General features: G+C 44.4%; 1 protein-coding gene across 1 annotated transcript in view; it reads left to right on the plus strand.

Annotated features, from left to right (window-relative positions):
- Positions 1–364: 364 nt before the first annotated feature.
- LOC121568047 (AT-rich interactive domain-containing protein 3A-like) overlaps positions 365–25265 on the plus strand; it is a 33672-nt gene continuing 8771 nt past the window's right edge. The window contains exons 1-4 of the mRNA XM_041878611.2: positions 365–731; positions 2248–2916; positions 24418–24492; positions 25026–25098. Of these exons, the coding sequence (XP_041734545.1) occupies positions 708–731; positions 2248–2916; positions 24418–24492; positions 25026–25098 (841 nt within the window). The 5' untranslated portion in view covers positions 365–707. The remainder of the gene's footprint in view (positions 732–2247; positions 2917–24417; positions 24493–25025; positions 25099–25265) is intronic.

Here is a 25265-nt window from a genome sequence, read left to right on the forward strand (position 1 = left end):
GCGCTCATTGCGCTGAAGCGCATTGATGGCCTCAATTATCATGGGGAGACTACATCAACATGGCCAAAGAAGATACTTACTTATGGATATGTAGGCTTATTCACAATTAATAAAAAGCGTTATTGCGTAAACATGGCATGTTTATGGTTGGAATGATGATATAAATGTGGAATACAAAGACATTTATAATCTTACGAAATACATTGATCACCGATGGATATGTATCAATGTTGTTGATGGTGTTGGTTAGTAGGCTATATGCTCTGCTATGAAAAACAGCTTCACATAGCAAGCTACAGTGACAATTGATTCTATAAACACTATTCATAGTGTATAGCAGGCTATTTCACCTTGCTGTCAGACGAGCACCGTGATAAGAATTAACCAACTCGAATGTTGCAAAAGCCTAATAAACGTTGGCTAATAAAAACGGTGAAAGAGGCACCACTTTTCAAGTAGGGCGGGCCTTGTAGCTATCAAGCCTAGGATGGTTTTCCCCATGCGCAGGCAGGGAGGTGAGGCCCCGTCATTTACCTATTACACTGGCCTCGCTGCTCTTCCAATCACAACATAGGCTACCACGTCTACAGGCATTATTTGCATTTCTACCGAAAGTTTATTATAGAAAACTAAATGGTCATGTAAACTGGATTGCGTTGGAGAGAAAACGAGTGGAAAAGCACGGACACATTGGAAAGGACTGGAGGATGGACAACTCGAAAGCGCAAATGGTGAGTTTTGATCGAGTCAGCTCGCGGCTGGCTGACTTTCATTTGGCACCGTGCCCCATGTTAGTTAGACACTGTAATAAAAAATTGGGCAACAACGGACGTGGAAGTGAAATGTTGTTGTTTTACACTTTTGAACTATATTTTATAAACTATGATGGGACAACATTGTGTAACTTAGTCGACGAATTGCTTACCTTATTCCTCGACGTATTTTAACATTGTTGAGGGACACTATGGAACATGTTAAACGACTGTTGTACACGTCATGCGTTTTGTTTTACCATCTGCCACCGGGCAGAAGAGACTACAATGTTTCACATTTAGAAATAGTTTTAGATGAATACATTGTAGTCGGTAGTATCTCGTAAAATAAACATTCGATTACAAGTTTCCTATTCACCTTTCAACAGTTAGTAAATCAATCATATGTATATACATCTGTTGGCATTGTTTTACTGTAATTTGACCACGCGTGAGAATTTTTTTTTTTTCTCAACAAAACATTTGAGCCACTTCAAGTGCCAGTATATCCCCCCAAAAAGAAAATAAGGACTACAAATGGTAATTTCGATAATGCCCTATTTTATGTAAAGAATTTGGTTTAATAAAGCATATTTAATCATATTTGCCCTAATACATAGTGCTAGGTAACGCCCCTGCTTTTCAAAGCAAAATGCAGCCCCTTGTACGCTTTTAAAAATAACTTAACATGCAGAAAAATAAAACAAAAGCCAATTATAGGAAGGTTGTTGACTCTTTCACTGCCGCCATTTTCTTTCAGGTTAACCTAATATGTTCACAGCTGAGCTAATATTGTGTAGGTTAAATTCGTCTAAGGGCTGTTCTTAGTCAAGACGCAACGCGTAGTGCCTGGATATAGCCCTTAGCCTTGGCCATATACCACAAACCCCCTAAGTGCCTTATTACTATTATAAACAGGTTACCAACGTAATTTAAATAAATGTTTTGTCATGCCAGTGGTATATGGTCAGATATACCACGGCTGTCAGCCAATCAGCATTCAGGGCTCAAACAACCCAGTTTATAAATATCATAGTGCCCTGTAACACCCATGCATTGACTACATACTGTACAAATCTACAAATAAGATATTCTATCTTTGGAAAAAATCTGAATGTATCTGTATTCATTGTTTTTTTTCTCTAAGCCAGGGGTATTCAACTCTTACGCTATGAGGTCCAGAGCCTGCTGGTTTTCTGTTCTACCTGATAATTAATTGCACCCACCTGGTTGTCCCAGGTCTAATTCAGTCCCTGATTAGAGGGGAACAATGAAAACATAGAGGAACTGGCTTCAAGGTCCAGAGTTGAGTTTCAAGGCTCTCTAGGTTATAAATTACTCAAAATAACAAAAAATAAAATCTCAGGAAAAAACATAATGTATATTTTTGTACAATATTTTAATTCTATACATTTCTCTGTGGTAAAAAAATAAGATTGTGTCCTTGTACAATGTATTTTTCTCTCTACGTTTCATTCCTCTCTTCCCTCTACAGCCCAAGCTATCCCAGGAGGCAGACGGTGGTCTGGTTCTGGGTAGCCCTGTTTGTGTCAGACTAGAAGCTGTGATGGAGCAGCTCCAGAGACAACAGGAGGCCAAGCTGGAGATGGACCGGCAGGAGAAACACCTCCGCCAGGCCCAGAAGATGTTCGCTAAACACGTAGCCGCGGCCCGGGTCACTGGAGCCCCCCTGGACTCTGCATTCCTGGCCAAACGGGTAGAAGGAACCGGGACAGGAAGGACTCCTCAGATGGGTCAGCAACAGACAGAGGCTGGTGGCCATAACAGCAACAGCAACACCAACACTCGGAGCTGTGTGGATAGGGGGAACGAGAACGGAGAAGAGGGACTGGGAGGTGACGGGTCGGAGGAGGATGATGAGGAGGAGGAGGAGGAAGAAGAAAGGATGGAGGGTGAAGAAGATGATGATAGAATGGAGCATGGCCACATGACGAAGATGTCTCCCCTCCAGCAGGAGCGGTCCTTGTCATCTTTTCCTCCGTATTCTACCTCCCCGTCAGCGGCTGCCAAACACAGAGCCGCTTCCCCTCCTATGAATCTAAAGCGAGGGTCTGGGGAGAAGGACCTGTCTACCGCAGAACAACGCTTCACATCACCCAATGGATTTGGAGATTGGAGCTTTGATGACGGACCATTTAAGCAAGTAAGTTGAATTTCACTGCTCAACCCCTACCCCTCTATAAGATGAAATTTGAAATGTTTTTTTATTTTTTATTGCAGAAAGCCTGGAGTATGTTCTTCTTTTCACTTTAAGGGAATTGGTTTCTTCAGGGAAGGGGAACCTTGAATGAGGAGACTTGTGGTGTTTTACTGAGAATGTGCTTTAGGTGTCCCATGTGCAGCAGACAGAATTGAATCCACACACTTTTTGACATTGCTCCAACAGTTATCATGGACTTTTTCCAATTGGTCTCGTGATTTCATTTAATTTGAACTATAATATCACAGCGGTTTCCTATGTTAGTGAAAAACACAGGCTATTGTCTACTGTTGGCCTGCTGCCAAATGCTATGTAGTCACTTTCGATTATTGGCTCCCTATGATTCCCTACTGTTTAATTGCATTGAATAATGCTTCACAGTGAGAGGAAGAAAAGCGGGGAACTTTTTCAGTTTTTCTTCCTTCCGTTGCATTGTGTTTCGTTTCATCCCTTTTTTTCCCTCACTGTTTACCTACTCATGCTGAAAGTTAAGGACCCGGACGCTGGCACACTGCCACCTCTTCTCCGGCAGCCCGTGGTTCGCTCCCGCTGCTAGAATAATATACATTAGAAACCGGGTGGTTTGAGCCCTGAATGCTGATTGGCTGACAGCCGTGGTATATCAGACCGTATACCACAGGTATGACAAAACATTTTTATTTTTACTGCTCTAATTACATTGGTAACCAGTTTATAATAGCATTAAGGCACCTCGGGGGTTTGTGATATATGGCCAATATACCACGGTGCGTTGCGTCGTGCCTAAGAACAGCCCTTAGCCGTGGTATATTGGCCATATACCACACCCCGTCGGGCATTATTGACTTACAGTAGACTAGAGTGCATAGAGACTCATATTTTTTTTTTTTATGTCTCTTGACAGACTGTTAACATAAATCGTATAGCTGCAGCACACGGTGGATTTGGTTCTGAGATTATTATTTTTTTAGTAGGGGTCCTTGTTCGACATGAACCCATGACTGTGGCGTTGCTTGTAGCATGTTCTTACCAAATGAACCACACCGACAGAACCGCACTGCCTCTGGCCCATCAGCCTCCTGCCTCCTTCACATGTGTCGTCCTGGCAGCTAGCCCACAGGAGGGGAGTTTATTCAGCCGGATGCTCCAGGGTTTTCCCCACTTTCTCCTTTCTCCCCGTGTGACTTCTTGGATGCGTCCCAAATGGCACCCTATTCGTTATAAAGTGCACTACTTTTGATGAGCCCTGGGGCCTCATTTATCGTGAATACATTTCTCAGAAAATTCTGGCATACGTGGTAAATTCTAGGATTTGTGTGCGCAACAAATGTATTGGGATTTATCAAACCGTCGCACGCAACATATTCACTTGTTTTCATTGATAAATCAGAGAAATATAATATGTGTGCGCCCGTGAACGAGCGTTACAACCCTGCCTGGAAAACGCCCTCCATTCACCTTTTACGGTAGCAAAAAAACGCCATCATTTGCTGTATGATTTGGAAATGTTGGAGCTGGGCCATGTCTGTTTCTAAACGAAAGTGGAATATCAAGTTTGATCCCATTTCTGTAGAGGTCTGGGCAGAATGTGTTAAGCTTTTGTAGTGACTTTCAAACTACACTGAACAAAAATATAAAACGCAACATGCAACAATTTCAAAGGTTTTACTGAGTTACAGTTCATATAAGGAAATCAGTCAATTTTAAATAAATTCATTAGGCCCTTATCTATGGATTTCACATGATTGGGAATACAGATATGCATCTGTTGGTCACAGATATCCCCTGCCAAAAAAAGTAGGGGCGTGGATCAGAAAACCAGTCAGTATCTGGTGTGACCACCATTTGCCTCATGCAGCGCGACACATCTCCTTCGCATAGAGTTGATTAGGCTGGTGATTGTGGCCTGTGGAATGTTGTCCCACTCCTCTTCAATGGCTGTGTGAAGTTGCTGGATATTGGCAGGAGCTGGAACACGCTGTCGTACACGTCGATCCAGAGCATCCCAAACATGCTCAATGGGTGACATGTCTGGTGAGTATGCAGGCCATGGAAGAACTGGGAGATTTTCAGCTTCCGGGAAATGTGTAGAGATTCTTGCGACGTGGGGCCGTCCATTATCATGCTGAAACATGAGGTGATGGTGGCGGATGAATGGCACGACAATGGGCCTCAGGATCTCGTCACGGTATCTCTGTGCATTCAAATTGCCATCGATAAAATGCTATTGTGTTCGTTGTCCGTAGCTTATGCCTGCCCATACCATAACCCCATCGCCACCATGGGGCACTCTGTTCACAATGTTGGCATCAGCAAACCACTTGCCCGGTACGGTTGAAACCGGGATTCATCCGTGAAGAGCACACTTCTCCAGCGTGCCAGTGGCCATTGAAGGTGAGCATTTGCCCACTGAAGTAGGTTACGACGCCTATCTGCAGTCAGGTCAAGACCCTGGTGAGGACAACGAGCACGCAGATGAGCTTCCCTGAGACGGTTTCTGACAGTTTGTGCAGAAATTGTTCGGTTGTGCAAACCCACAGTTTCATCCGCTGTCCGGGTGTCTGGTCTCAGACGATCCCACAGGTTAAGAAGACGGATGTGGAGGTCCTGGGCTGTCGTGGTTACACGTGGTCTGCGGTTGTGAGGCTGGTTGGACGTACTGCCAAATTCTCTAAAACGACATTAGAGGCGGCTTATGGTAGAGAAATTAACATTCAATTCTCTGGCAACAGCTCTGGTGGACATTCCTGCAGTCAGCATGCCAATTGCACGCTCCCTCAAAACCTTAGACATCTGTGGCATTGTGTTGTGTGACAAAACTGCACATTTTAGTGGCCTTTTATTGTCCCCAGCACAAGGTGCACCTGTGTAATGATCATGCTGTTTAATCAGCTTCTTGATATGCCACACCTGTCAGGTGGCTGGATCATCTTGACAAAAGACAAATGCTCACTAACAGGGATGAAAACAAATTTGTGCACAGAAACATTTAGAGAAATAAGCTTTTTGTGCGAATGGAACATTTCTGGTATCTTTTATTTGAGCTCATGAAACATGGGACTAACACTTTACATGTTGCGTTTAAAATTTTTGTTTAGTATAAAAAATGCATGCCCGCCTATAAGCGAGTGTCAAACACTGGCCGCGCATTCTACAAGATTGTCTATCCGAACAATTGAAATAAACGCTTCGGCCCTTAAGACGTATTGTTGTTCAATATTGTGTTCATCAGTACATTATGTTTATATTCTGTAGGGTCTATGATGTCATGCTCCTTCCGCACAGCGGAAACTGTAGCCTACCCATACTGTCATCATCAAAACACTAAGCCGATTTAACTTCTTTAGGAAAACAGCCCCTAATGTTGGAAACAAATCATTATGTTGTCATCCAGAGTCACATTTATTTTCTAAACTATAGCACACAGTATTTTACGTACAGGAGGTTTTTAAAGGACCAAAGAGTTTGGTCTGCTTTGTGTTTTTCATTTTTTTTGCCATGGAACAAATCGTCCCAGCCCTACTAAATAGGGAGCAGGGTGCCAACTGAGAGGCTGCCCTACACACAAGGGTTCTTGGCAGAGTCGAGTAGCCTTGGCCACTGTCCAAAACACGGTTGAATGAATGGGGAACTACTGGGGAGCAGCTGGTTCAGAACGAGATGTAATGGGCCATAAAGTGAGAGGATAGTATTTGTGAATGAATGACAATTCATGGCAATCCAGGTATTTCAGTAGCAAAGAACGAATTAAAGGTTGGACATGGACTGAGAAAAAACACTTTTATAAGAGTTTGACTTAGCTGGGTAGCAGTGGGACTTAGCTGGGTAGCAGTGGGACTTAGCTGGGTAGCAGTGGGACTTAGCTGGGTAGCAGTGGGACTTAGCTGGGTAGCAGTGGGACTTAGCTGGGTAGCAGTGGGACTTAGCTGGGTAGCAGTGGGACTTAGCTGGGTAGCAGGGGACTTAGCTGGGTAGCAGTGGGACTTAGCTGGGTAGCAGTGGGACTTAGCTGGGTAGCAGTGGGACTTAGCTGGGTAGCAGTGGGACTTAGCAGAGTGGGACTTAGCTGGGTAGCAGTGGGACTTAGCTGGGTAGCAGTGGGACTTAGCTGGGTAGCAGTGGGACTTAGCTGGGTAGCAGTGGGACTTAGCTGGGTAGCAGTGGGACTTAGCTGGGTAGCAGTGGGACTTAGCTGGGTAGCAGTGGGACTTAGCTGGGTAGCAGTGGGACTTAGCTGGGTAGCAGTGGGACTTAGCTGGGTAGCTAAGTAAATGAGAAAAAAAGTGGAAATAGTACGGTTTGTCCATCTTGTCAGAATTAATCTAACTGAATAAATATTTTTTTTGATCACAAAACCTTAAAGGAATATAACGAACTCTTTCATCCCCCTCCTAATTCAAAGCGGTCTCTCAACTAGATAAAAGGCTGTTGGAGTTAATGGGTGTATCAACAATAGGCTACCTGTTCATTCTTTTCATTCCTTTTCATCTTTACTGCACCCTATAGAATTGCATTCCTCTTTGTTCCAAGGGTCAGGTGTCATTTAAAGACGGGTGGAGAGCCCGACTGGTTTGACGGCACGGTCTGTGAAAAGCCCAGCCGATGACAAAAGTGATTTCCAAATGAGAGGGTGGAGGATGGGTTTTCATTTTATAGCTTTTTACTCAATTAGATGATTCAAACCCAGATAAGCTATACATGTACCCTATAGCTTTATAACCAGAGCCTTAACATGTATGTGTGGCTCAGGGTTTAAAATGTAAGGGCTGGTTTCCCAGACAGATTTTAGCCTAGTCCTGTTCTAAAAAACCTCTCTTAGTGGACATTCGCCGTGGAGCTTTTTAGACTTTAATCTGTGTCTTGGAAACGGGCGCTAGCATGTATTTTAACTATGTTCATATCTCATAAAGTAGGCTTGTTGTGCTTTTCCCACTTTAATGTTACACGCTCCTTTCTTTTAGATACTGTCTGCCTGTCCCCTGCTGGATCACACACACACACACACACACACACACACACACACACACACACACACACACACACACACACACACACCCGTCCCCCTAACCAGGACCCACCACCCCTCCACACGAATCCCAGTGTGATTTTTTAAAAATGTGGTTTAATCACAGACCCTGGACAGTAGTGGGCCCACTGCCCATGCTACTGGCTGACGTTTGCAACATGCTATATTTATGTGAGGTATTAATTAATTAATTAATTAATTAAACATTGCTATCTGTTGCGCCCATGCAGTTTTAATGATGAATGATGAGCTGAGGTGGTTAGCCTAATGGTGTTAATGGCCCTCCTGTAGCTCAGTTGGTAGAGCATGGCGCTTGCAACGCCAGGGTAGTGGGTTTGATTCCCGGGACCACCCGTACGTGAAATGTATGCTTGAATGATTTAAGTCACTTTGGATAAAAGCGTCTGCTAAGAGGGCATATATTAATATCTTCCACAATCGGCACGTTTACTTAGTTGTTTAACATGACTTTTAAAGGGGTCTTTCAACAATAACAATGACATGAGACCAAGAGGAGAACTTATTTTGTATTGCACTTCTGGCAAAAATAATAATACATTAATTAGTTTTTCGTCTTAACGAGGCTAGCCCGATTTTAAATAAATTAAAGCAATCGGCACTAGTCTAAATTAATTTTGACTCATTGACCACCCCTTGGTCTTTGCGTAATTCAGCTGTCGCTCGGCAACGCTTTGTGGCAGTGCTTGGCACAGCTGCACATGATCAACGGAGATTATGTAAGACAGACACACACGTCTCTGATTAGTTTCATTCTGGCATCATAAACCAAGCAAAGAAGGTTTAAGGTTCTGTCTTTTCATTAGTCCCGCCCCACCCTATGGGTTCTGTCTTTACATTAGTCCCGCCCCACCCTATGGGTTCTGTCTTTACACTAGTCCCGCCCCACCCTATGGGTTCTGTCTTTACATTAGTCCCTTCCCCACCCTATGGGACATGTCTTTACATTAGTCCCGCCCCACCCTATGGGTTCTGTCTTTACATTAGTCCCGCCCCCACCCTATGGGTTCTGTCTTTTACACTAGTCCCGCCCCACCCTATGGGTTCTGTCTTTACACTAGTCCCGCCCCACCCTATGGGTTCTGTCTTTACACTAGTCCCGCCCCACCCTATGGGTTCTGTCTTTACACTAGTCCCGCCCCACCCTATGGGATCTGTCTTTACACTAGTCCCGCCCCCACCCTATGGGTTCTGTCTTTACATTAGTCCCGCCCCCACCCTATGGGTTCTGTCTTTACACTAGTCCTGCCCCCACCCTATGGGATCTGTCTTTACACTAGTCCCGCCCCACCCTATGGGTTCGGTCTTTACACTAGTCCAACCCCACCCTATGGGTTCTGTCTTTACACTAGTCCCTTCCCACCCTATGGGTTCTGTCTTTACACTAGCCCCGCCCCCACCCTATGGGTTCTGTCTTTACATTAGTCCCGCCCCACCCTATGGGTTCTGTCTTTACACTAGTCCCGCCCCACCCTATGGGATCTGTCTTTACACTAGTCCAACCCCACCCTATGGGTTCTGTCTTTACACTAGTCCCGCCCCACCCTATGGGTTCTGTCTTTTACACTAGCCCCGCCCCCACCCTATGGGTTCTGTCTTTACACTAGTCCCGCCCCACCCTATGGGTTCTAATTTACACTAGTCCCGCCCCCACCCTATGGGTTCTGTCTTTACACTAGTCCCGCCCCACCCTATGGGTTCTGTCTTTACACTAGTCCCGCCCCACCCCTATGGGTTCTGTCTTTAGACTAGTCCCGCCCCCACCCTATGGGTTCTGTCTTTACACTAGTCCCGCCCCACCCTATGGGTTCTGTCTTTACACTAGTCCCGCCCCACCCTATGGGTTCTGTCTTTACACTAGTCCCGCCCCACCCTATGGGTTCTGGCTTTACACTAGTCCCGCCCCACCCTATGGGTTCTGTCTTTACACTAGCCCCGCCCCACCCTATGGGTTCGGTCTTTACACTAGCCCCGCCCCACCCTATGGGATCGGTCTTTACACTAGCCCCGCCCCACCCAATGGGTTCGGTCTTTACACTAGCCCCGCCCCACCCTATGGGTTCTGTCTTTACACTAGCCCCGCCCCCACCCTATGGGTTCTGTCTTTACACTAGCCCCGCCCCACCCTATGGGTTCTGTCTTTACACTAGCCCCGCCCCACCCTATGGGTTCTGTCTTTACACTAGCCCCGCCCCACCCTATGGGTTCTGTCTTTACACTAGCCCCGCCCCACCCTATGGGATCTGTCTTTACACTAGCCCCGCCCCCACCCTATGGGTTCTGTCTTTACACTAGCCCCGCCCCACCCTATGGGTTCTGTCTTTACACTAGTCCCGCCCCACCCTATGGGTTCTGTCTTTACACTAGCCCCGCCCCACCCTATGGGTTCTGTCTTTACATTAGTCCCGCCCCACCCTATGGGTTCGGTCTTTACACTAGCCCCGCCCCACCCTATGGGTTCTGTCTTTACACTAGCCCCGCCCCACCCTATGGGTTCGGTCTTTACACTAGTCCCGCCCCACCCTATGGGTTCTGTCTTTACACTAGTCCCGCCCCCACCCTATGGAAACAGTTCTCATTCATCAGCTAGTGGGAACTCCCAAGGGGGCGGGGCAAAGGGAAGAGGTGTGCTTAGACGTCTCAAGATTTACAACCTTTTAATAAATGTATCCGTGTCACATGCTAATGAAAGGGGTGGTGTCTAGCTGATGATTGGAGGATAGTGGTGGGATAGTAGTAGTGTTAGTGGTGTGAATGTATGGCTCTGGAGAGCGGTAGTAGTGTGTATGTATGGATCTTTTTTTGGATTTTTTTTGTCCATTTTTAAAATAACATCAAATTGATCAGAAATACAGTGTAGACATTGTTAATGTTGTAAATGGCTATTGTTGCTGGAAACGGCTAAAAAAAAAAAAAAAAAAAAGGAATATCTACATAGGCGTACAGAGGCCCATTATCAGCAACCATCAGTCCTGTGTTCCAATGCCACGTTGTGTTTGCTAATCCAAATGTATCATTTTAAAAGGCTAATTGATCATTAGAAAACCCTTTTGCAATTATGTTAGCACAGCTGAAAACTGTTGTGCTGATTTTAAAGAAGCAATAAAACTGGCCTTCTTGAGACTAGTTGAGTATCTGGAGCATCAGCAATTGTGGGTTCGATTACAGGCTCAAAATGGCCAGAAACAAATAACTTTCTTCTGAAACTCGTCAGTCTATTCTTGTTCAGAGAAATGAAGGCTATTCCATGCGAGAAATTGCCATGAAATTGAAGATCTCGTACAACGCTGTGTACTACTCCCTTCACAGAACAGCGCAAACTGGAGGAGTGGGAGGCCCCGTTGCACAACTGAGCAAGAGGACAAATACAGTAGTGTCTAGTTTGAGAAACAGACGCCTCACAGGTCCTCAACTGGCAGCTTCATTAAATAGTACCCGCAAAACACCAGTCTCAACATCAACAGTGAAGAGGCGATTCCGGGATGCTGACCTTCTAGGCAGAGTTGCAAAGAAAAAGTCCAGTGTCTGTGTTCTTTTGCCCAACTTAACCTTTTATTTTTATTGGCCAGTCTGAGAAAGCTTTTTCTTTGCAACTCTGCCTAGAAGCGGCACCATGAAGACCAAGGAGCTCTCCAAACAGGTCAGGGACAAAGTTTTGGAGAAGTACAGATCAGGGTTGGGTTATAAAAAAATATCAGAAACTTTGAACATCCCACGGAGCACCATTTTTAAAAATCCATTATTAAAAAATTGAAAGATTATGGCACCACAACAAACCTCCCAAGAGAGGGCAGCCCACCAAAACTCACGGACGAGGCAAGGACTGCATTAATCAAAGAGACCAAAGATAACCCTGAAGGAACTGCAAAGCTCCACAGGGGAGATTGGAGTATCTGTCCATAGGACGTACACTCCACAGAGCTGGGCTTTACGGAAGAGTGGCCAGAAAAAAAGCCATTGCTTAAAAAAAAAAAATAAGCTAACACATTTGGTGTTCGCCAAAAGGCATGTGGGAGACTCCCCAAACATATGGGCGGCAGGTAGCTTAGTGGTTAGGAGCGTTGTGCCAGTAACCGAAAGGTCGCTGGTTCTAATCCCCGAGCCGACTAGGTGAAAAATCTGTCTGTGATCAAGGCACTTAACCCTAATTGCTCCTGTAAGTCGCTCTGGATAAGAGTGTCTGCTAAATGACTAAAATGTAAATATGGAAGAAGGTACTCTGGTCAGATGAGAGTAAAATTGAGCTTTTTGGCCATCAAGGAAAATGCTATGTCTGGCGCAAACATCACCTTTCATCACCCTGAGAACACCTTGCCCACAGTGAAGCATGGTGGTGGCAGCATCATGCTGTGGGGATGTTTTTCATCGGCAGGGACTGGGAAACTGGTCAGAATTGAAGGAATGATGGATGGTGCTAAATACAGGGAAATTCTTGAGGGAAATCTGTTTCAGTCTTCCAGAGATTTGAGACTGGGATGGAGGTTCACCTTCCAGCAGGACAATGACCCTAAGCATAGTGCTAAAGCAACACTCAAGTGGTTTAAGGGGAAACATTGAAATGTCTTGGAATGGCCTAGTCAAAGCCCAGACCTCAATCCAATTGAGAATCTGTGGTATGACTTAAAGATTGCTGTACACTAGCGGAACCCATCCAACTTGAAGGAGCTGGAGCAGTTTTTCCTTGAAGAATGGGCAAAAATCCCAGTATTTACGTCATTTAGCAGACGCTCTTATCCAGAGCGACTTACAGTTAGTGCATACATTATTCTTTTTTATTTTCATACTGGCCCCCCGTGGGAATCGAACCCACAACCCTGGCGTTGCAAACGCCATGCTCTACCAACTGAGCTACATCCCTGCCGGCCATTCCCTCCCCTACCCTGGACGATGCTGGGCCAATTGTGCGCCGCCCCATGGGTCTCCCGGTCGTGGCCGGCTACAACAGAGCCAGAGCTAGATGTGCCAAGCTTATAGAGACCAATGGAGAGACTTGCAGCTGTAGATGGCTCTACAAAGTATTGACTTTGGGGGGGGGGTGAATAGTTATGATCGCTCAAGTTCAGTTTTTTTTTCTTTTTTTTTTCTTGTTTGTTTCACACACACAAACTATTTTGCATCTTCGAAGTGGTAGGCATGTTGTGTAAATCAAATGATACAAACCCCCCCAAACATCCATTTTAATTCCAGGTTGTAAGGCAACAAAATAGGGAAAATGCCAAAGGGGGGTGAATACTTTTGCAAGCCACTGTACATGTAGGTAGCGGTAAAGTGACTATGCATAGATAAACAGAGTAGCAGCGGCGTATTTGGTTAGTCCAGTGCGTGTACATCGAGCGTGTGAAAGAGTCGGTGTAAAAAAAATCCGAATAAAATAAGGGGGTCAATGTAAATAGTCCAGGTAGCCATTTGATTGTTCAGTAGTCTTATGGTTTGGGGATAGAAGCTGTCATGCGGTAGCAGAGAGTACAGTCTATGACTTGGGTGGCTGGAGTCTTTGACAATTTTTAGGGTCGCCTTTTGATACCGCCTGGTATAGAGGTCTTGTATGGCAGGAAGCTCGGCCCCAGTGATGTACTGTGCAGTACCGTATGCACTACCCTCTGTGGCGCATTGCGGTCGGATGCTGAGCAGTTGCCATTCTAATAATGCTCTCGATGGTGCAGCTGTAGGACTTTTTGAGGATCTGAGGTCCCATGCCAAATCTTTTCAGCCTTCCTGAGGGGGAAGAGGCGTTGTTGTGCCCTCTTCACAACTGTCTTGGTGTGTTTGGACTGTGATAGGTCCTTAGTGATGTGGACACAAAGGAACTTGAAGCTCTCAACTCGCTCCACTACAGCCCTGTCGATATGAATGGAGGCGTGCTCGGCCCTTTTTCTCCTGTAGTCCACGATCAGCTCTTTTGTCTTGCTGACGTTGAGGGAGAGGTTGTTGTCCTGGCACCACACTGCCAGGTCTCTGACCTCCTTGGTATAGGCGGTCTCATCGTCTGCAAACTTAATGATGGTGTTGGAGTAGTGCGCAGCCACGCAGTCGTGAGTGAACAGGGAGTACAGGAGCGGACTAAGCATGCTTCCCTGAGGGGCCACCGTGTTGGCGGATGTGTTGCTGCCTACCCTCACCACCTGGTGGCGTCCCGTCAGGATGTCTATAGGCCACAGGGACTATGGTGGTCTGCTTGAAACATGTAGGTATTACAGACTGGGTCAGGAGAGCGGTTGAAAATGTCAATGAAGACAGCTGGTCAGCACATGCTCTGAGTACGTGTCCTGGTAACGTTAACCTGTTTAAAGGTCTTACTCACATCGGCTACGGAGAGTGTGATCACACAGTCGTCCGGAACAGCTGGTGCTCTCACGCATGGTTCAGTGTTGCTTGCCTCGACGTGAGCATAAAGGCATTTTAGCTCGTCTGGTAGGCTCGCATCATTGGACAGCTTGTAGCTGGGTTTCCCTTGATAATCTGTGATAGTTTGCAAGCCCTGCCACATCCGACGCGCATCACAGCCTGTGTAGTAGGATTCGATCTTAGTCCTGTATTGATGCTTTGTCAAATGGAAAGTATTTGATCGACTAAATGATTTGAAGTGTGGAAAAATAGTAGCTAGATACCGGAATGCTTTTTTTTACCTGGTTTGTGTTCTGCTCTATGGTGTGAACAGTCTACCTCTTATGTTAAACAGTAAGAGGTCAGAATAGAAAGCTTAGGCAATCACTACAAGTAGATAACTAAGGGGGGAGCTCATTGTCAATGGATCCATAGTGGCTTTCACTATCTCCTCAATAGCAGGAAATGGTTTATTTTATTTTAACTCAATTACTGTCTCAGTCACTCGGTTGGGGCAGGGCAGGGGCATTTGCTTCCCAGTCAATAGATTATTTCGGTCGGTTGCCCCAGGCAGCCAGACTGCCATTATTAGAATAAGATATGTGTATATGTCAACAGCTGTACTCATATGGGATATGGCTCTACAATACGCCCTTTACAATGGATTGGATGTATCTGTCTGTGTGGAAGGACAGGAAACATGTCCCCCCCCCCACCCCCCCCAGAATGAATGTGTATCTGGCAACACAGTGAGCATGACGAAAAAGTACCTTGTTAGAGGAAATCAATGTATTTTTACAGAAAAATCTTTGATCATTGGATTTTGAGTTTGGTTACCCAATTCTTACAGTACACAACGTTTTCCTGACTAGGTGGCATGCGCAGCCACCCGCCATCTTTCACATTCAAAACTCTCAAACCTTTTATTCACACACGCTGACACAGAGACTAGACATCCCAGCAGGCCTTTCCACACTGTTGCACATCCCCAGCCTCGCTAACCCTAACCCCTACAAAGGCCTCCCACCACTCTCCACTCACATTCTTTACCCTCCCAACTGCCAGATTGTAAAAATAGAATGAATCATTCTAAACATAATTCTAATTATGTGTGTCAGATAGCATATGAGGAGGAGTGTTGGGGATGGAAAGATGTCACATTAAACTGCTTAACATGAGCATGGATGTGTCCCAAATAGCACCCTATTCCCTAATATATAGTGCACTACTTTTGACCAGGGCCCATAGGGAAAAGGGTGCCATTTGGGACGCATGCAATGACTACTTTTTTTATGAAACCCTCTTTTGTCATGCCTCAGATTGTATAGACCCCTCACACTCTACCCAGAGCTATGTGTAGATACCCTATACCGTACGCCAAGCAAAGGCCTCCCAGCTTTCAAGCCCCACTGTTAGATAATGTGGGTTTTGTTCATTAGACACCAAACTGAAGAAAAATGGACTGAAACGGAGAGGAACTACCTGAACCTGTCCGATAAGAAACGCCTTCTTTTTTTTCCTTTTTTTCTGTTGCATAACTTTTTTCCGTTGTGTGCCCTGATGAACAATGCCATAGCTAGTAGCATGAATTCTGTGGGAACAGAGCTGATTGAGACACCAGGTGGGGTAGATCATTGTGTCCTTTAAGACAGGAGAACTAACAATGTCTTTAACCACAGCTGTATGAATGGAGAAGGTCTCTCATGGGTGGGGGTCACGCTATGCAATTAAAGACACACAATGTTTCCATCATCTGCCTGAACCATGAACTTTGAACTTTGTTAGCTAGCTGGTAGAAGATTGAGAATTTGGGGCAAAGCGCAGTGGCTGTGTAGTGTTACTGACTGAGACTGTGTTTGTTGTTTTGTGTGTCTGTAACCATGTTTTGTGTGTCTGTAATAATGTTTTGTGTGTCACCGTAGACAGCGCCTTCAGAAAGTTTTCACACCCCTTGACTTTTCCCAAATGTTGTTACAGCCTGAATTTAAAATGGATTAAATTGCGATTGTGTGTCGCTGGTCTACACACAATACCCCATAATGTCAAAGTGGAAATATGTTTTTAGAAACTTTAACAAATTAATTCAATGAAAAGCTGAAATGTCTTGAGTCAATAAGTATTCAACCCCTTTGTTATGGCAAGCCTAAATAAGTTCAGGAGTAGAAATTTGCTTAACAAGTCACATACAGTGCCTTCGGAAAGTATTCAGACCCCTTGACTTTTTCCACATTTTGTTACGGTACTGCATTATTCTAAAATTGATATATATTTTTTAAAACATCCTCAGCAATCTACACACACTACCCCATAATGCGAGAACAGGTTTTTAGATTTTTTTTTTGCAAATATATTTTAAAAAACAAAACATACCTTATTTACATAAGTATTCAGACCCTTTGCTATGAGACTTGAAATTGAGCTCCGATGCATCCTGTTTCTATTGATCATCCTTGATGTTTCGAGTCCACCTGTGTTAAATTCAATTGATTGGACATGATTTGGAAAGGCGCACACACCTGTCTATATTTACATTGACATTTTATTCATTTAGCAGACGCTCTTATCCAGAGCGACTTACAGTTAGTGAGTGCATACATTATTTTTTTTCATACTAGCCCCCTGTGGGAATCGAACCCACAACCCTGGCGTTGCAAACGCCATGCTCTAACAACTGCGCTACATCCCTGCCGCCCATTCCCTCCCCTACCCTGGACGACGCTGGGCCAATTGTGTGCCGCCCCATGGGTCTCCCGGTCGCGGCCGGCTACGACAGAGCCTGGATTCGAACCAGGATCTCTAGTGGCACACAGATAGCGCTGCGATGCAGTGCCTTAGACAACTGCGCCACTCGGGATATATATATATGCACGCACGCACACACATACACACACACACACACACACAGTCAATTTTGCAGGTTTTCCTACTTACAAAGCATGTAGAGGTCTGTAATTTTTATCATAGGTAGTACACTTCAACTGTGAGAGACAGAATCTAAAACAAAAGTCCAGAAAATCACATTGTATGATTTTAAAGTAATTAATTTGCATTTTATTGCAAGACATAAGTACATGATCACCTACCAACCAGTAAGAATTCCGGCTCTCACAGACCTGTTAGTTTTTCTTTAAGAAGCCCTCCTGTTCTCCACTCATTACCTGTATTAACTGCACCTGTTTGAACTCGTTACCTGTATAAAAGACACCTGTCCACACACTCAATCAAACAGACTCCAACCTCTCCACAATGGCCAAAACCAGAGATAAAATTGTAGACCTGCACAAGGCAGGGATGGGCTACAGGACAATAGGCTGGCAGCTTGGTGAGAAGGCAACAACTGTTGGCGCAATTATTAGAAAATGGAAGAAGTTCAAGATGACGGTCAATCACCGTCGGTCTGGGGCTCCATGCAAGATCTCACCTCGTGGGGCATCAATGATCATGAGGAAGGTGAGGGATCAGCCCAGAACTACACGGCAGGACCTGGTCAATGACCTGAAGAGAGCTGGGACCACAGTCTCAAAGAAAACCATTAGTAACACACTACGCAGTTGTCCAGGCCCGTCTGAAGTTTGCCAACTGGATGATCCAGAGGAGGAATGGGATTAGGTCATGTGGTCTGATGAGACAAAAATAGAGCTTTTTGGTCTAAACTCCACTCGCCGTGTTTGGAGGAAGAAGAAGGATGAGTACAACCCCAAGAACACCATCCCAACTGTGAAGCATGGAGGTGGAAACATCATTCTTTGGGGATGCTTTTCTGCAAAGGGGACAGGACAACTGCACCGTATTGAGGGGAGGATGGATGGGGCCATGTATCACGAGATCTTGGCCAACAACCTCCTTCCCTCAGTAAGAGCATTGAAGATGGGTCGTGGCTGGGTCTTCCAGCATGACAACGACCTGAAACACACAGCCAGGGCAACTAAGGAGTGGCTCCGTAAGAAGCATCTCAAGGTCCTGGAGTGGCCTAGCCAGTCTCCAGACCTGAACCCAATAGAAAATCTTTGGAGGGAGCTGAAAGTCCATATTGCCCAGCGACAGCCCCAAAACCTGAATGATCTGGAGAAGGTCTGGAGGAGTGGGCCAAAATCCCTGCTGCAGTGTGTGCAAACCTGGTCAAGACCTACAGGAAACGTATGATCTCTGTAATTGCAAACAAAGGTTTCTGTACCAAATATTAAGTTCTGCTTTTCTGATGTATCAAATACTTATGTCATGCAATAAAATGCAAATTAATTACTTAAAAATCATACAATGTGACTTTCTGGATTTTTGTTTTAGATTCCGTCTCACAGTTGAAGTGTACCTATGATACAAATTACAGACTTCTACATGCTTTGTAAGTAGGAAAACCTGCAAAATCGGCAGTGTATCAAATACTTGTTCTCCCCACTGTATATAAGGTCCCACAGTTGACCGTGCATGTCAGAGCAAAAACCAAGCCATGAGGTCGAAGGAATTGTCTGTAGAGCTCCGAGACAGGATTGTGCCGGCACAGATCTGGGGAAGGGTACCAAAAAATTCTGCAGTGTTGAAGGTCTCCTAGAACACAGTGGCCTCCATCGTTCTTAAATGGAAGAAGTTTGGAACCACCAAGACTCTTCCTAGAGCTGGCCGCCTGGCCAAATTGAGCAATTGGGGGAGAAGGGCCTTGGTCAGGGAGGTGACCAAGAAACCCATGGTCACTCTGACAGAGCTCTAGAGTTCCTCTGTAGAGATGGGAGAACCTTCCAGAAGGACAACCATCTCTGCAGCACTCCACCAATCAGGCCTTTATGGTAAAGTGGCCAGACTGAAGCCACTCCTCAGTAAAAGGCACATGACAGCCCGCTTTGAGTTTGCCAAAAGGCACCTAATGACTCTGACCATGAGAAACAAGATTCTCTGGTCTGATGAAACCAAGATTGAACACTTTGGCCTGAATGCCAAGCGTCATGTCTGGAGGAAACCTGGCACCATCCCTACGGTGAAGCATGGTGGCGGCAACATCATGCTGTAGAGATGTTTTTCAGCGGCAGGGACTGGGAGACTAGTCAGGATCGAGGGAAAGATGAACAGAGCAAAGTACAGAGCGATCCTTGATGAAAACCTGCTCCAGAGCACTCAAGACCTCAGACTGGGGTGAAGGTTCACCTTCCAACAGGACAACGACCCTAAGCACACAGCCAAGACAAAGCAGGAGTGGCTTCAGGACAAGTCTCAATGTCCTTGAGTTGCCCAGCCAGAGCGCAGACTTGAACCCGATGGAACATCTCTGGAGAGGCCTGAAAATAGCTCTGCAGCGACGCTCTCCATCCAACCTGACAGAGCTTGAGAGGATCTGCAGAGAAAAATGGGAAAAACTCCTCAAATACAGGTGTGCCAAGCTTGTAGCGTCATACCCAAGAAGACTCGACGCTGTAATCGCTGCCAAAGGTGCTTCAATAAAGTACTGAGTAAAGGGTCTGAATACTTATGTAAATATATTTCAATTTTTAATTTTTAATAAATTAGCAAACGTTTCTAAAAACCTGTTTTTGCTTTGTCATTATGGGGTATTGTGTGTAGATTGAGGAAAGAAAACTATTTCATTAATTTTAGAATAAGGCTGTAACGAAACAAAATGTGGAAAAAGTCAAGGGGTCTGAATACTTTCTGACGTTGCATGGACTCACTCTGTGTGCAATAGTAGTGTTGAACATCATCTCTGTACCCCACACATACAATTATCTGTAAGGTCCCTCAGTCGACCAGTGAATTTCAAACACAGATTCAACAACTAAGACCAAGGAGGTTTTCCAATGTCTCGCAAAGAAGGGCACCTATTGGTAGATGTGTAAAAATAAATAAAAAAAACTGACATTGAATATCCCTTTGAGCATGGTGAAGTTATTAATTACACTTTGGATGGTGTATCAATACACCCAGTCACTACAAAGATACAGGCGTCCTTCCTAACTCAGTTGCCGGAGAGGAAGGAAATCGCTCAGGACTTTAAAACAGTTACTGAGTTTAATGGCTGTGATAGGAGAAAACTGAGGATGGATTAATAACATTGCAGTTACTCCACAATACTAACCTAAATGACAGAGTGAAAAGAAAGAAGCCTGTACAGAATAAAAATATTCCAAAACATGCATCATGTTTGCAATAAGTAAAACTGCCAAAAATGTGGCAAAGAAATTAACTTTAAGTCCTAAATACAAAGCGTTGTTCTGGGCAAATCCAACAACACATCACATGAGTACCACTCTTCATATTTTCAAGCATGGTGGTGGCTGCATCATGTTATGGGTATGCTTGTCATCGGCAAAGACTAGGGAGTTTCTTTAGGATAAAAAGAAGCTGAATAGAGCTAAGCACAGGCAGAATCCTAGAGGGAAAACCTGCTTGTCTGCTTTCCAACAGACACTGGGAGACAAATTCCCCTTTCAGCAGGACAATAACCTAAAACACAAGGCCAAATATACGCTGGAGTTGCTTACCAAGACGACATTGAATGTTCCTGAGTGGCCTAGTTCGTTTTTTGATGTAAATTGGCTTCAAATTCTATGGCAAGACTTGAAAATGGCTATTTAGCAACTTGACAGAGCTTGAAGAATTTTAAAAAGGAAAAATGTGCAAATAATGTAGGGCTGACCCCAATTAATCGATTGTTAGGTAGATAGGTTGTTGGTCATTTACAATTTAATTTCTAATCTTAATTTTCTGTTAATGCATTCAATATATTATAATGCAGGTCTTTTACCATTCTCATTGTCTGAGTCGACACGTTGTTTGCGGAGTGCACAACCTATGTTACACTTGTGAGTTTATTTTAGGGCTAACCCCATTTGTCGATTGTTTGGTTTGCCAAGATTTTTTTAGGAGAACAGTGGCAAATTATATATAACAAAATGATGGCACATGAGACACAGGTCTGATTCACGCCCGTCTGAGTGGACTAATCCATTGAGGAGGCCTGTCTCAGTGGACTAATACATTGCGGAGGCCTGTCTCAGTGGATTAATACATTGCGGAGGCCTGTCTCAGTGGACTAATACATTGCGGAGGCCTGTCTCAGTGGACTAATATATTGCGAAGGACCTAATCTAAGGTTGCCGACCACTGGTGTAGCCTCAGGAGTTTAAAGGCAGAATCTGCGAAGGCCAGCAGGAGGAGGGGGGTCAGGAACAGGTTTCTGGTTAGGCTATATTGGAGGGGGGTCAGGAACAGGTTTCTGGTTAGGCTATATTGGAGGGGGGTCAGGAACAGGCTTCTGGTTAGGCTATATTGGAGGGGGGTCAGGAACAGGCTTCTGGTTAGGCTATATTGGAGGGGGGTCAGGAACAGGCTTCTGGTTAGGCTATATTGGAGGGGGGTCAGGAACAGGCTTCTGGTTAGGCTATATTGGAGGGGGGTCAGGAACAGGCTTCTAGTTAGGCTATATTGGAGGGGGGTCAGGAACAGGCTTCTGGTTAGGCTATATTGGAGGGGGGTCAGGTACAGGCTTCTGGTTAGGCTATATTGGAGGGGGGTCAGGAACAGGTTGGTTTCTTCTGGTTAGGCTATATTGGAGGGGGGTCAGGAACAGGCTTCTGGTTAGGCTATATTGGAGGGGGGTCAGGAACAGGCTTCTGGTTAGGCTATATTGGAGGGGGGTCAGGAACAGGCTTCTGGTTAGGCTATATTGGAGGGGGGTCAGGAACAGGCTTCTGGTTAGGCTATATCGATATCTGGCTCCCCCTTTAGTAATTTGTGTCCTTCATTTTTTTATTGCAGTGCTTAAAGCATCAGACAAGCTCAGTAGCCTACATATAATTGATTTTATTCAAACATATATGGAAAAATACACGTTTTAAAATTTCAATCAATCGACTCTCGGTCGAAAGAACAGACCAATATTTTTTTTTAAAGTCGGGGACAGCACTAATTTCATTCCATTTACAAGTTTTGTCAATTTAGTCATTGTCTTTTGTTTTGGAGCGCTCCTGTCAATGTTGAGTAAGGACGCGTACCTGATTACACAGCCTATAGGCTACCTGGCCTGCGCGCAAATGTAGGCATATACAGTGGAAGTCGGAAGTTTACATACACCTTAGCCAAATACATTTAAACTCCGTTTTTCACAATTCCTGACATTTAATCCTAGTAAAAATTCCCTGTCTTAGGTCAGTTAGGATCATCACTTTTTTTAAGAATGTGAAATGTCAGAATAATAGTAGAGTGATTTATTTCAGCTTTTATTTCTTTCATCACATTCCCAGTGGGTCAGAAGTTTACATACACTCAATTAGTATTTGGTAGCATTGCCTTTAAATTGTTTAACTTGGGTCAAATGTTTTGGGTAGCCTTCCACAAGCTTCCCACAATAAGTTGGGTGAATTTTGGCCCATTCCTCCTGAAGGTAGGCCTCCTTGCTCGCACACGCTTTTTCAGTTCTACCCACAAATGTTCTATAGGATTGAGGTCAGGGCTTTGTGATGGCCACTCCAATACCTCGACTTTGGTGTCCTTAAGCCATTTTGCCACAACATTGGAAGTATGCTTGGGGTCATTGTCCATTTGGAAGACCCATTTGCGATCAAACTTCCTGACTGATGTCTTGAGATGTTGCTTCAATATATCCACATCATTTTCCTTCCTCATGATGCCATCTATTTTGTGAAGTGCACCAGTCCCTCCTGCAGCAAAGCACCCCCACAGCATGATGCTGACTTCAACTGTAAATATGCCCATTTGGGGGTCTGATAGTATTTCTGATTGGCTTAACGCACCACCACTAATGAGCTGTGGAGCTTCTCGAAGTAATGTTTTCTTCACCTCAAACAGCAAGTAAACAAAGTGTGTTTTTACATCCATTGAGAATGACAATAGTTCCTCAATGTATAAAAACATTTATTTTTTTAAATCACGCTCTCTCTCCCTTTTCGATTACCACTCAGCGTGAAAGGGAAAATGTCATGCTCTGATCCAGTGGAAACATAAAAAAATAGGGCCTACCTGATTACTACTTATCCCTTGTGCAAATAGACTACAGCTGTGTCTGTCCCGAGCTCATTGGCATGGAAACCGAGGGCCCAGAATATTTGATACAATGTTGCAAGTTCGCTAGAGCAAGCTTCAGGCTGGACCCAGTTGATATAATGTTTCTAGTTCGTTGCAGACAGGCCATGTGTAGCCAATGTGATTTATATCAGGATATTTTCTACCTGCAGGCTGCAATGTTTTTATGTGTTGGCTTATGTAGACTATTTTTAGATAGTTGGCAGTGACAATTACTTTTTAGGTTTGTATCATTTTGATTTGAATAGAATTTTGATTAACCACACGTCAATGATTTTGAGATACGAAGACCTTATTATAAATGAAATTAATCTGTTCCACGAAAATGTGCATATGAAAAATCATAACTGGCACGCAGATCGGTAGAAATGGTAAGATAAATTGGCATTCCACATGAGAAAGGTTGCCGACTCCTCGTGTAGCCTATCACCAGCAACTTCAGGAGAGTAACGGCAGAATCTGAGAGAGCCAGTAGGAGCGGGAGGAGAATGGTCAGGTTCATGTTTTTTTCCTTCTGGTTATCTTGTTCTCTGGCTCCTCCTGAAGTCATTTGTGTGTCTTTTAATTATTTCATCAAACAGGGCGCTTAAAGCGTCAGACAAGCTCAGTGCATATAGTTGATTTTATTAAAACACATAGGGTGTGTCTATATATGGAAAAATACACGTTGGTCGAAAGAACAGACTCCTTTCGGACGACCGAGAATTTGTTTTCGTCAGACAGCCCTAAGATATTGTACAATCCAGGTGTGAAAAGCTCTTAAGACACTTACCCAGAAATACTCACAGCTGTAATCGCTGCCAAAGGTGATTCTAACATGTATTGACTCAGGGGTGTGAATACTTAAGTAAATTAAGATTTTGTTTCATTTTCAATAAATTAGTAAACATTTCTAAAACCATGTTTTCACTTTGTCATTATGGGGGATTGTGTGTAGATGGGTGAGATTATTATTATTTTTTAATCCATTTTGAATTCAGGCTGTATTACAACATGGAATAATTCAAGGGGTATGAATATTTTCTGAAGGCACTATGCGTGTGTAATCATGTTTTAATGTGTGTTTACAGAAAGGCAGTGGGGGCTGGGCGGAGGAGAATGAAGGAGGTAAAACAAGAGGAGAGCCGTCCAGAGACTTTGCCAAGGTGATCAGATTGGATAAGATGTTCAGACCGATATAAACTGATGATGCATTAAACTCAAAGCTCAAGTAAAACTAATCCACACAGGACCATCTGAGAAAATCTAGGATACGTTCCAATTCTCTACCCTTCTCCCAAAGTGTGCACTCGTACACTCCCCTCATGGATTTAAAAGGAATGGACTGGTGTAAGGAATATGGTGGAATGTACTCCCTCCAACTATGCTTGCACCAATCCGATGCCTGTACATGCATGAGGGGGGGTGAACAAGTGCACACTTCGTGGTGAAGGGGTAGAGAATCGGAATGCAGCCCTAGACTCAAAAGTTCTAAAATCTGAATGCAACTGACAAAATCTGAACCAGTTGAGATGAGTCTAGATTTTCTCAATGGCCTGTGTGGACCTAACACTGGATAGTGGACGGGGTCGTATGTCTGAATTGTGAATACACATAGTTAATAACCATCCAAACATGATTCTAAGTTAGTTATAAACTTAGTTATGACGTTATTAACAAATTTAATTTCCATCCCCAGCTGTATGAACTGGACAGTGACCCAAATCGGAAGGAGTTCCTTGATGAACTGTTTGTGTATATGCAGAAACGAGGTAAAGCTTCTTTCTTCACCGAGCATTGTACTGTAAAGCCAGTTCTGCTTTAGTGGAAAACATTGTACTGGGATTCCTCACTTTAGATTTGTACATTTGAAACTCCATAAAATGTAATGTGATCCATTTCCTCTTTCAGTTCTGTTCTGGACAGAGTTTTTCAGTAA

Source organism: Coregonus clupeaformis, unplaced genomic scaffold (assembly GCF_020615455.1).
Source record: "Coregonus clupeaformis isolate EN_2021a unplaced genomic scaffold, ASM2061545v1 scaf0162, whole genome shotgun sequence".
NCBI classification, from domain to species: Eukaryota; Metazoa; Chordata; class Actinopteri; order Salmoniformes; family Salmonidae; genus Coregonus; species Coregonus clupeaformis.